The 12383-nt window shown below is 35.0% G+C and overlaps 1 protein-coding gene across 5 annotated transcripts in view; it reads left to right on the top strand.

Moving 5' to 3' along the window:
• The window catches only part of NETO2 (neuropilin and tolloid like 2), a 34629-nt gene extending 27282 nt beyond the window's left edge, over positions 1 to 7347 (top strand). For 4 of the 5 annotated variants that reach the window (XM_040615534.1, XM_040615535.1, XM_040615533.1 and 1 more), the window contains 2 exons: positions 1936 to 2049; positions 5081 to 7347. In XM_040615534.1, the coding sequence (XP_040471468.1) occupies positions 1936 to 2049; positions 5081 to 5661 (695 nt within the window). In that variant the 3' untranslated portion in view covers positions 5662 to 7347. The remainder of the gene's footprint in view (positions 1 to 1935; positions 2050 to 5080) is intronic. The other variant, XM_040615537.1, reaches the window with a different exon arrangement.
• The last annotated feature ends 5036 nt before the right edge of the window (positions 7348 to 12383 follow it).

The following is a 12383-nucleotide window of genomic DNA, read 5'->3' as shown; positions in this document are numbered from 1 at the left end:
AGTTTCTCTACAAGGATATTAGGGGATACAGTTTTGAAAGCCTTGTTGAAGTCAGGATATACAACATCCACTGCTCTGCTCATCTAAGCTAGTAATTTCATCATAGAAGGCAATCAGGTTGGTCAAGCATGATTTCCTCATCATGCTGACTACTTCCAATTCTTATCCCATGTACATTTAAAATGGGTTCTAGGACTGTATGTTCCATCACCATCTCAGGTATCGAGGGAGGCTCCACTCTGTCCCATTCAGCACTAGGCCCATATTTTCCTTGGCCTTCCTTTTGTTGATGATACACTTGAGAAAGCCCTTCTTGGTGCCTCTTCATGTCACTCACCATATTCAACTCCAGGTAGGCTTTGGTTTTCCCAGCCCCATCCCTGCACACTCAGTGTGTCTGTATTCCTCCCTGTGCGCCTGACCCTGCTTGCACCTAACATGACATTTCTTTCATAACCGATACAGTGGATATGATCTGTACCTTCCTAAGCATTGATTGTATTTTAAAGCAGTGTTCTTCAGACTAAATCTACTTCCCAAACAATTAAATTTTCAACTCAGCTGAGCAAGGAAGATACATGTGATAGCTACCACAACATTTTTAAACACTAAAATTACATAGGTAAATTCTTGCAAATACTCTCTAAATACATGCTCTATTACTTGAAGGTACTACAGCACTTGTGCTACAATTAAAGCGCAAGCTTCCTATATGGAACTTCTTGCCAGGGGTTAAGCAATAAGAGGAAGCTAATACAAAAGCTTATAACCGATGAACATAGGTTACCAATATTCAGTGAAGCAAGAAATGGGAAGACAATATTAATGAGGTTTAGAGAATGCAAATTCAGAATTAAAGGTTTGAATTTTCTCTTAGGCATAATTTCCCTTTTTATCACTGAGACTCTGAAGCCTAACAGAAGGAATAAGTGAAAACCATACTGTATTCAGGGATACTCACCCTCCTCTGCTGTACCCTTTGGGCTTCACATTGTTTCAGAGAATCCAGATTGCTCAAAAATAAATTCTTTCTATGAAACTAAATAGTAGAATGTCTATCACACATCTTTGCTGTTTAATACATAACTGACTCCACTAATAAGAGACATTTCCATCATAAAAATACCACATTACTGAGACAGAGAAAGGAAAAATCAATTTCTTGTCCAGTGCCCTGAATTCATAAAGAATTCCCTATGTATATTATACAATATCCTGAAAAAAAAGTATTACTTTTAAAATGTATTTTTCTAATGTCAAGGAGCTATAAAAATCATTCACAGAAACAAAATCTTCAGGGCAACTTTATAGTTAATTTATTTCATCAGATTTCTAACTATATATAGACAGATAGCTAAAAAGCTAAACTCTACTCTCTCAATCCCTGCATTAGCCCTAATAGGAGGATCTAAGAGCTTTGATTCACAAGCAGGAATGACTTAGATGCCTCCAGTTACTGAAATCTCTTGCAATTACTGAAACAGTCCTCCACAAGCTGAAATCTGATTTGCCTTAAGATGTTAATGGGCTCTTAAATGCAGATGTTCAGGAACTGCTTCCAACATCTACCTAGCAGATGCATAGCAGACTGAATAAATATATAATTGATGGTGAGCATGCAATTTGTAAGTATTAAGTTTTTTTAAACAAGTATAAAAATCCTTCTTCCATTATCTGTGTTGTGTGACTGTCTCTATCTGCTACCGATTTTGAGCAACAACAATTTTTTGTTGCATTGATAATACGACTGAAAGCACCCACAGGAAGAGAGATTAAATCATCCGATAATTAGTGATGCGCAAGAAAAGTAAGCATGTTTGAAACAGGATAAAGAATGAGTACACATGTTAAAACAATAACAGGAATTCACTAGTTTTATTACAACGCATCAATTACTAAATATTCCTGATCTTTTCTTTCTCTTCTCTCCTGCAGCTCCCTGCTCAGGCAACACTTACTTCTGCCATAGCAACATGTGCATCAATAATTCTTTAGTCTGCAATGGCATTCAAAACTGTGCTTACCCTTGGGATGAAAATCACTGCAGAGGTGAATATAGTTCAAATTATAGAGCCTTTATAAGCTAGGCTGGTCAGTTTGCCTTTCAAGAAAGTCATGAAAAGTCTTTTTCCTGGAAATATGCTGAAGACAGCTATTCTACTAATCTCAGGAAGGTGTTCCAAATTTTTTATTTAAACTCACATGTAAGCATCCTGAATATTGATATTACTGCTTTATAATTAAATTTATTCCTCCTCAGCATATACTCTCTATCTTAAAAGGATATCAGCTTAACAGGAAATAGAATCTAGCATTTGCCACGTTGCATCCTATCCATTTCTAAACTTTAAATGAAGCAAGGATCACAGGGACAGGTAATAGGTAATACCTTTTAGAGAAAAAACAGAGAGCTGGAAAAAGACAGACAAGCCTTCAAACCCAAAAAGCCTTTCTCAACACTGAAATAAAAGCAACAATCTTCAAAGACAAATGCAATTTTAAAACATTTATTTTCAGCTAATCACAGACTATGTCCAAGTAAATGCAGCTGCTGAATATGGGGTGAGAAAGGGTGGGAGGAAGGAGGCCTTGTTAGGAAGCAAGAAGTCATTGCTTATGGAAAACGGACACATGTAGATTACTGCTTCTAGAACATGAAGCAGGGGAGTATTGCTTAAACCATCACTTCTACAGTAAAGACTTGTTTCAATATCGGTTTTTTTAGGAAAAATTCTCATGATTTGGGGAAACTGTTACTCTGCTAAAGCACCAATACATTCACCTGTGCTTTAACAGCGACTGAATTTTCAAAGTTGGAATATAACCAACAGGTCAACAGTTTTATTGCTAAAAGAATAAAAAAAACAAACTTGAGCTTGGGCTTTTTTTGACAAATAGAATGATATAAATAGGTCTGAGTAAAAAACTCCAGAAAGATTTAAATATGTGCTCCATTTCAAAGGTAAGTTAACTCTGGAGGAAGGGTCAAAACCTTCTCTCCATAAAATCTTGGAATAAAACGGCTTTTCAACACACAAATCCGGCTTAAATCTTCAATAAATAAATAAATATTTAAAAAAACCTACTTTGAAATTGCATTTTGGGCAAACAAAAAAATTCACACCACTAAAATACTCTCCTGCAAGGTATATGATGGAAACTTTCCAGTTGACAAAACTGATCTATAACTCCCAAGTTTTCAGTGTAGAGTAAGCTTCCTCTAAACAATCCTTGGGTTTGATAATATTTAACATTCCCTCTTAAATGCAATTTCTAGATCTCTTTCCCAGCTTTACCAACTGCTTTCTAGAATCTTGCCTAGACTCCACACTTCACTTACATACTGCAGTATTTTAAAAAATGAATTCCATGAAAACCATACTGCAATATGAAGAAAGTGTCTTTCACAATATTTTTAAATTGCTGTATCTTGTGCTGGATAACCTACATTTTATGTTGAATACAATCTAAATTCTGCTGTTATACTTGCACAGAAGATAATTAAGAGACAGCTGAAGACTGGATCCATATTGCCAGCAAATGTAGACTGAAGAGAGACTGATTGAACCACATCAGCAATATCCAGCCTTAAGAAGCAAGTTGCTCACAATTGTGCTCAGTTCCTGCAGGCACTCAGAGTTCTCATCTAGTCCTTATCAACAGCTACCTAAATCTGAGCCTATTGTGATCTGCCTTATGCCTAAGCCAAATGACACAAAAAATGATAGAAAAGTCAGTTGTATGCAATCTGTTTTAAGAGACTGGAGAAGACATCACCTTTTGCGTAACAACTTTTTGACTTCCAAGAATTAAGAAACCTAGATGCAGATGAGATAACTGCCATAGCACTGGAATTCAGGCCTCCCACAAAGTATGGTAACACTAAGATCTAAGGGCAGGGTAAGGGGAGATACCTTTCTTCATATTGTAGGTAACTCAGAGTAAGCAGGCTAAGCTCTGAAGTAAAACTGTATTTCAGTCATAACTTCTTATTAGCCAACTCCTTGGGAGTCTCTGTTAAGTATATGGACTGTTTCAAATAGCGTGTGATGGTATATAGCTCTCTCCATGCTGTGTGGAGTACTCAGGTGCGTAACTATTGTCCAGATGGCAGAAGGCAGATTATCTGAAAACAATGTGCAACATTTAGGCTATTACATTTTCTTCTACATAGGTTTAAATGCTTTTCTCCCCCACTAGCAGATGTTGCAGGCTCACTGTAGAATTCTTTTAGTCTCCTAGGACAAGTATGTTTACAGAACAGAAATCCAACTGTAAAATTTTAATCTTCAAGAAAGAATTTTAGGTATGGAAAACCGTCTTGTTCTGATGCTGCCATCTTGTGTGTTTTCATATGAAGTACTAGCCAAAAGTGCCATGTGATTTGAGTTGGTTGGTGTGTCCATCCTCCCCCCCCATTTTTTTTCCAGCTGACTTGATTATGGGACTGTTAAAACTGCAATATATCTATGCTAAAGCTCCCCGTGTTGAAATAGGTATAACAGACTTACACAACACACACAGTCCTTAAATTTACAAGGGATGTGAAAATAAATAGTACAGTCACTCTTACATCATCACTATGATAATATTTCACCTTTAAAGAAGAACTAGACCATTTTAAATCTAGGTTTCCTTCTACTGACATCAATGGGAATGTTACCAGCAGGAGCAAATATGGTAAGAGAAGCATCATTTGTAGCTGTATTTCACCTATTTAAGGTTAATTTCAGCCTATTTAACTTATGGATTTTGGAATATGAACTGATCAGTATAGGTTCAGGATTGAAGCCACATCCCAGCTGAGTCAGCATGCACTGGCCACAGAGTTCCACCTGCCACTGAATTAGCATATGGGAGCCACTAATGCAGACAGGGAATTAGACTTGCTGAACAAATGCACAGATCCAGTATGATAAATCCCATTGACATTACAAGTCTACTCTCTAGTGCCATTAAGCCACTTCTTTAATATGGCTTTTCTGTGGCAATCACAATACAGCTTGCTTTGTTTTAATACGTGATCAAAAGCGTGGAAAATGGTAAAAGCCTTATCATAATCCTTATTTTTTCTTTGCAGAAAAGAAAAAAAATGGATTGTTTGAACAAATCACCAGAACTCATGGAACAATCATTGGCATCACATCAGGGATAGTTTTAGTTCTTCTCATCATTTCAATTCTAGTACAAGTAAAACAACCTCGCAAAAAGGTTATGGCTTGCAAGACTGCTTTCAATAAAACTGGTTTCCAGGAAGTTTTTGATCCTCCACATTATGAACTGTTTTCACTAAGAGACAAAGAAATTTCTGCAGATTTGGCAGATTTATCAGAAGAACTGGAAAACTACCAGAAAATGAGACGCCCTTCAACAGCTTCCAGATGCATTCATGACCACCACTGTGGCTCCCAGGCCTCTAATATAAAACAAAGCAGGACAAACCTCAGCTCCATGGAACTTCCCTTTCGCAATGATTTTGCGCAGCCTCAGCCAATGAAAACATTTAATAGCACATTCAAGAAAAGTAGTTACACTTTCAAACAAGCACATGACTGCCCTGAGCAAGTCATAGAAGACAGGGTGATGGAGGAGATTCCGTGTGAAATTTATGTTAGAGGAAGAGAAGATACGACACAAGGTTCATTATCTATTGACTTCTGATTTCCTAGTGAAAGTGCTATCAGTGTATATACAAGATGCTTGTGTACAATGACAGTGTATATATTAAAAGGTACTATATGCAGCGTGAGCTGCACACACTTTTAGCTTATTATACTACATTTAAAAAAACCCACAGTCTTCATAACTAATTCTTGCTGCAGAATGGTGGATTTCCTCCCATCTTCCCAAGCTACCTATCTAGTGGAGGAGTAAGACAGAGACTTTGCATGGAAATTATAAATTAAGGATATTGGAAGAAGAAAACAACTACTAATCAATGAACACTGAAAACAATGACTACTATTCTCTTCCTCGTATCATTTTCTCTCCTTTAGATGTCTGCTTTTCAAGACAATTTTAATACCTCAGTTACATAAATAAAAGTAGTTAAAGTGCACCAAGTGTATATCAACATAGGTGTCTTATCGTATTTGTCAAATTGAAAGTAGAGTTAGTGTTAAGTGCCAGTTAAGACTCAAGAATTGTGTTGCAGCCATCTGTTTCATCCTACCTACCATTTGTATTGCTTTTAATTATCAGTTCCTCACTCTATGGTTTGTGCAAAATAAGTGAAAAGGATTATTGCCTTTTAAAAATAATGAGTTATATTAATTTTAGTATATTTGGAAATATATAATCTTTGGAGGTTTTGGTTAAAACGCAAGTAAGTACTCATGTTACTCTAGATGCAGACTTTACCACAGCTTTCTTTCAAGAAGGTTTAAGATTTTAAAATATTCTGCTATATATTATAGATCCACATGGCTCACTGATTTCACAGCTCTGTAGTTAGAAAACAATTTTGTTCCTGCATTTTCAGAGTATTTACATAAATAGACTGTACTGTGCATTTGTCTCTTAAAATAGCCTTTTACTCCTTATTGCAGCCAATCTTCCCTACTGAAATCAGTGATGATACCTTTAGCTCATGTCCTGCTTGCCTGAAGAGAACTGCTCTGAGGTCTGTTTGATTACCAGGTGTATGAAGATACTAGAAACACAGAGAAATCACAAAGCAACTCTTATTAACCCTTATGGAACCCCTTCTTGTGCTCCTTGTTTCCACCTGCAAAATTGCACATTTCATACCTTTTTTAATGGTGGTTTGGACCTAATTTTAAAGTTTTTACAATATAAAAAAAATTTTAAATATAATAATCCTCATTGTGGTTTTTAAACTTTTTATATAGTTTGATACTGTACAGACTATTTATTAAATCAAAATCTAGCACCTGTACAGCAGGCTTGTTTCAGTGTCCCTATCAGCAGCTGGGAATAACGTGCAGTGGCTGCTGCATACATCGCAGTTTGCCAAAAAATACTTAATACGACTTCCACATTAGCCTACATTTAATTCCCTGGTTTGTTTGGATTTATTCTGGTTTTATGTTTACAGGAAACCTTTTACTACAGTTGACTTACCAGCTTGCAGTGGGCATATCCTTCATTTACAAATGTATGTAAAACCATAATGTTTGTTGTGCTGACTGTAGTACAAAAAAAAAAAAGTAATAATAATCTTAATATAGGACCCTAGAAACTGAAAAATCTTCTCTTCAAAATAAAAGATGAACAACAGCTGTTTTCACAGATTTTCATTAGAATGACAAAGAAATTTTTTTTATAAATGCTTAGAATGTAAGAAATTTAAGGGGGAAAAAAAAAAGGAGGGGAATTGAGTGTCTTCAACACTTCCCAACTTCAAAAACACCATCCAAAATCCCTGTCTGATGTCTAGAAATAATTTAATCAGAAGGTTAGAGATCAGACCCCTAGGGCTGTATCCTGGTGTCAGTTTTCATGCTGGTCCCAGAATGTATTTCAGATTGAAAGAACGAAAGTGGGCATTATTTTTAGATGCACTTCATGCAGAAGATGTTTTAAAAATCTAGTTAATTTTTACTTGAAAATTTTTGAATATTTAGTTAAAACTTTTCTTGACAGATTTCATTTACTTCTCATTGATTTCAGTAATAAATATCTCACCGTGACCTATATGATATAGAATGTTACTTGTGATAGTCTATTCATTCCAGATTCTTTCAACAAGTAATAAGTAGTTTTACATAGGTCCTTTTTATCCATATAAAGTAAGTGCTAGGTTTGCATGATTAAGTTTTCTTTTTAAGGTATATTTGTCCATGTGATAAAAATGTGATCCCTATTCTTTCCTAAGTTATGTTGTCTTTGAACAGTAAACCTGTAATAATAAAATAAACAGCAAGCCTGCAAAGCCCAAGTCTGTGGAGAAAAGGGGAAAAGCTCTATTGAAGAAGTTCCTAAATGGCCTGAATAATATTTCAGTCTCTGTTGTAACTTTCTGATTTCATGGTCAGAACACGGTGCTTTTTGGCTACCCCAGAGCATATAGGTGACCTCCCATCACCAGTCATGTCTTCTGTGCATAACTTTTTCCAATAACCCCAGGACCAGCTCTACAAGCTTTGCTTTCCCCCTCCCTTGTTGTCAAATCTGGGGTTCTGTCTTTAGGATATATGAAGACAAGATACTCCTGCCTAGTTAACACCTGCTCCCAATTCCCAATACAGAGCAAAAACTCTCCTGGAGGGAGCTTTTCAGTTTTTCTGTAAAAGCAGACCCAACTCTTACTGTAGTAATAGCTGTACACTTGAACAGATCTGAGAGAGAAACCCAAAGGAATAAAGATTTCTATAGGCTTCTATAAACATCAAGAGCAGGAAAATGAAATATCAGTGCTTGTTTTATTAGAAGCAAGGTGAAATTAACATTGAACCTAAAAATCTGAAAGGAAAACTTGTGCGTGGTGTGTTTAAAAAAAAAAAAAGAGTATGTCTATACATATCATTGTAATGTTGGGTTCAGTTACTTAACTGCGCTTTAAGATATGAGTGGAAACTATTAGAGCCATAATTCTACTTCCAGTATAATCAAATTCCCTTCACTGCAGAGAAAAACTAACTGGGTGGGCTGCTTGGGTATGATAACTCAGACTGGAGAAAACTGACATTTTCAGCAAAAGAATCTAGTATTGGTTTTGCAGTCTCAATCCAGCTGGAGCTTATGTTGTGGTCTTCAAAATCTGGCAGTAGTGAAAAACACCACCTTCCATGTACTTGCAATATCTAAGTACTGTTAGCCTATTTCTATTGTCTCCATCTTAAATCCATACATTTCTAGGAGCATCTTGATTTTGCACTCAATTCTACCCCTATCTCTGATATCCTCTGTTAACACTGAATGCTCACATAAGCAGAGATACATTCCCTAGACACACATCGACAAGGAAAAGGCCAACAGCTTTAACTTTTTGGGGTTTATAATTAATTTTTACTTTTTATCATAGTAGTTTAGACATCAAACTATCTAACATGAAGAAGGATAGAAGTTGTAAAAGTAAACCTACAGCCAACATAAATATACAAGTGACCGAGAACCATGATTGTGGAGAGTTCTGTAAGTAGACATCTGCATTTACAGATATGACGACAGGGCTATAGGAAACTCAGATTTCATACTGTTACTGACTCTGAAATGTTTCAGTGATCACAGAAATACTAATTTGTATTTAAAATGCATGAGATTCTCTTGTCTGCTATAGACAAGATGACCCTCATAGGGCATACAAATTATAACGGCATATTATAAGAATTACTGTCTATTTTTACTAAACCAATACAAAGAAAGGTTACAAAAAGAGCTGTCATTGACTTAAAAGAAAAGGTGCTTGTCATGTGAACACAGAATTTTTAAGTCATTAAAATACACTTTGTTTTCTTTTTTCTTTGTTATAGACAATTCTGTGTGTTAGCAGCAAATCTTCTGTTTAAGGAGGAAAAAAGGTGCCCTATTTTAGTCCTTAAATAAGATTCATATATCAATGATCATAAGCTTCCAAACTATTTAAGTTAAAAATAATAATAAAAAAAAATCTTACCACCTATATCTGAAAAGCCAAGAGTAAATTACTGCTTGAAATGGAACAAATTAATTAATATGGATATATTGAAACATACCTACAGTTTGATCTCCCTGTATGGTCTGTCTCTATATATCTGTTCACAGCAAAACTCATTCACATCCATTTACTTTTACATGTCCTTATTTCAAAGTTTATGTATGAGCCCTATGACTGCTCAGAAGGTCTGTAGACTGTTTACCAAAACAAGACTCCTAATCTATGTCAGTCTGAAAGATAAGGTGATTTTACATTATTTGAGATCATACTGTTACAACTAAATATTAATTATAATGGGAGAAAGGATTTTAAAATCAAAACCCTTTTGAGACGATTCATGCTTTGAAAATGAGTATTTATAGCACTTATCATTATAACAATATAAAAGCTACTATCTTTAAGATTTCTGTTCCTGTGGTTTCCAATAACCATCTCTGTATGGCATAAATCCCTCCTATAAATACACAAATAAATCACATGTCAATATGCTCTTAATATGTGGTTCTATGTCACCATGGAACTGCAAGTTTATTTTCACATTCAACTCTGCTACGCTCCATTTTACAGAATCAGCTTAAAAAAATTATCTGTTTTCCATCTGTTTCATAGATCAGCACCAACAACAGTCATTTGTGAATTGTCAACTTCTTCCCTCTTATCTAGCTATTGAAGATAATCTACCATATACCAGATAAAACAGCTTAGTTTTTCTAAGTCTGTTCTTATAGAACCAGACTCAGGAAGAAACAAAGAACTTGATGTCTTTGTATGTTTTTTCCATTACAATCACATGATTTATGGCAATAGCTTTTATACTGGAGAAGCACATTAAAAAAAAAAATCTGTTCAAGAAATAATAAAGTATTATAATAAACCAAATAATAAGTACCTAAGACCTACACACTTCTATTCAAAATAATTCACTGTTTTGGAATCTGAATCATGCCTTCTGAAGGGTAAAAGCTGTCAGTGCTGCCAGTGTACTTAAACACTGCACATCATACCATCTTCTCTGAATAACTACTCCTCCCAAACATAGATTTCCTAGACATCTTTGAAGTGTTAAATCTTATTTCACTATTTTATTAAATGTAGAAATACAAGCATATTATTTACATCTTATAATTAGCCTCAAAGTGTATTATCACCTACATAAAAGTTGATTCTGTCTTCCTTCCAGATGTAGAGGCAAGAATTACATTGTAGAAGTATTTATCATTAAATGATATTCCAGAGTTCAAGCATTATATTAGTTTCTGAGTTTATAATGCAGCTTATTTTTCACCTGAAAAGTAAGAGACTACAAGGAAAACGCAAAACTCTCCTTAACCTCAAACAAATATGTCTAAACTGGAACAGAGTACATCAATGTTCTAATACTCAAGGTATAGTATCTAATGGGGAAGTAATATCAAAATTAAAAGGGTAAATATATTTTATGTGAGAGGGTTTATTTTGCCCCTGGTTATCAAACTCTATAACACTTGTCTTTAATAACTACAGTCGGCTGTGAATAACACAGGAATCCAGAGCTTAAGCTTCCTTTCAGTTCAACTAGCAAAGCACATCAAATTTTACTAAAATTTTAAAAAGCTATTTGCAGAGACAGGAGAGGAGTTAAAAATTAAAGAAATGGCAGACAATAAAATACTAATCACCAATCATTTCTGATACAATGTTTAACTCGCCCTTCAACACACTCAAATTATTCTCAAGGTAATAAAGCACATAATTCTACTTAACCATTATGTTATGTTCCCTCACTTCAGTAAACAGCCCAATAGTACTAATATTTTGGAAGAAGCCAGCTGTTAGTACTGAGTTTACTGGATAGCATTCTCAGTTACTACTGTTCATTGTATAAAAAGATGATACAGTGATTAATGGGGGTGAGAAAAGCAGAAAAATACCCTTGAAAGCAATTAGGAGAATAAGAGATTCTTGGAAAGGCAGGTCAATAAATCCCAAGCCTTTTAAACATTGTAATGAATCTTCTGTTTGTAAAGAAAAAACAGACAATCTACATAAGCAATACCACACATTACTGGCTCTCCACTGTATTTTTAATAACCCAACAGAGCAATTGAAGGCCTGAGGCAAAGCCAAATAATTTTAATTTTTCTGTAGCAATGAAAAACAAAGATCTAGCAGAGTGAAGATATTTGCTTTGCACTTACCAGAGGCAAAAGATTCTGCACAGACCATTTTATCTTCTGTCATCATTAAGTTTTATCCTTAACAGTGAAGGGAATTCTGGAATATACAAGAACAGTACAAAATATCTATGTAAAATTGAAGTGTATAGTGAACAAATCAAAAAGTAATGAATACTTAAAATAATCTCATATATTAGGTAAATCTTAGAGCTCTGTTTGACTCCTAAGGTTATCATATTCTCTCAGACATTTCTGTATTTATGTCTGTTTTGACGAATTTCAATACAAGCACTCAAACATTAAATCCATGCAAGAGAAGCAGTAATAGCAGAAAACTAAGTTATTTGCATTTAAGATCCAGAACTAATAAAGCTACAAACTTGGAAAGCTTTACTGTAGTGCACTTTCCACATCAGAGTAGGAGCAAGGACAGACATTACCATAAGGCAAACACATCCTTTGCTTGAACTAGCAGAATCCAAATGTGAGTTATTTCTTACTGCTAGAACACATACATTAAGTTTGTCTCAGTTCTTTTGATTGTAGTTCCAACTCCTTTAATTATTACAGCATCATAAGATAAAATGTTCTCTAAAGCAAGCATGTGGATTTCTTGCCCAGAAAGAGCT

Source organism: Falco naumanni, chromosome 15 (assembly GCF_017639655.2).
Source record: "Falco naumanni isolate bFalNau1 chromosome 15, bFalNau1.pat, whole genome shotgun sequence".
Taxonomy (NCBI): Eukaryota; Metazoa; Chordata; class Aves; order Falconiformes; family Falconidae; genus Falco; species Falco naumanni.
Note: the sequence above shows the minus strand (reverse complement) of the source record. Positions and strands in the feature narration are given on the sequence as shown.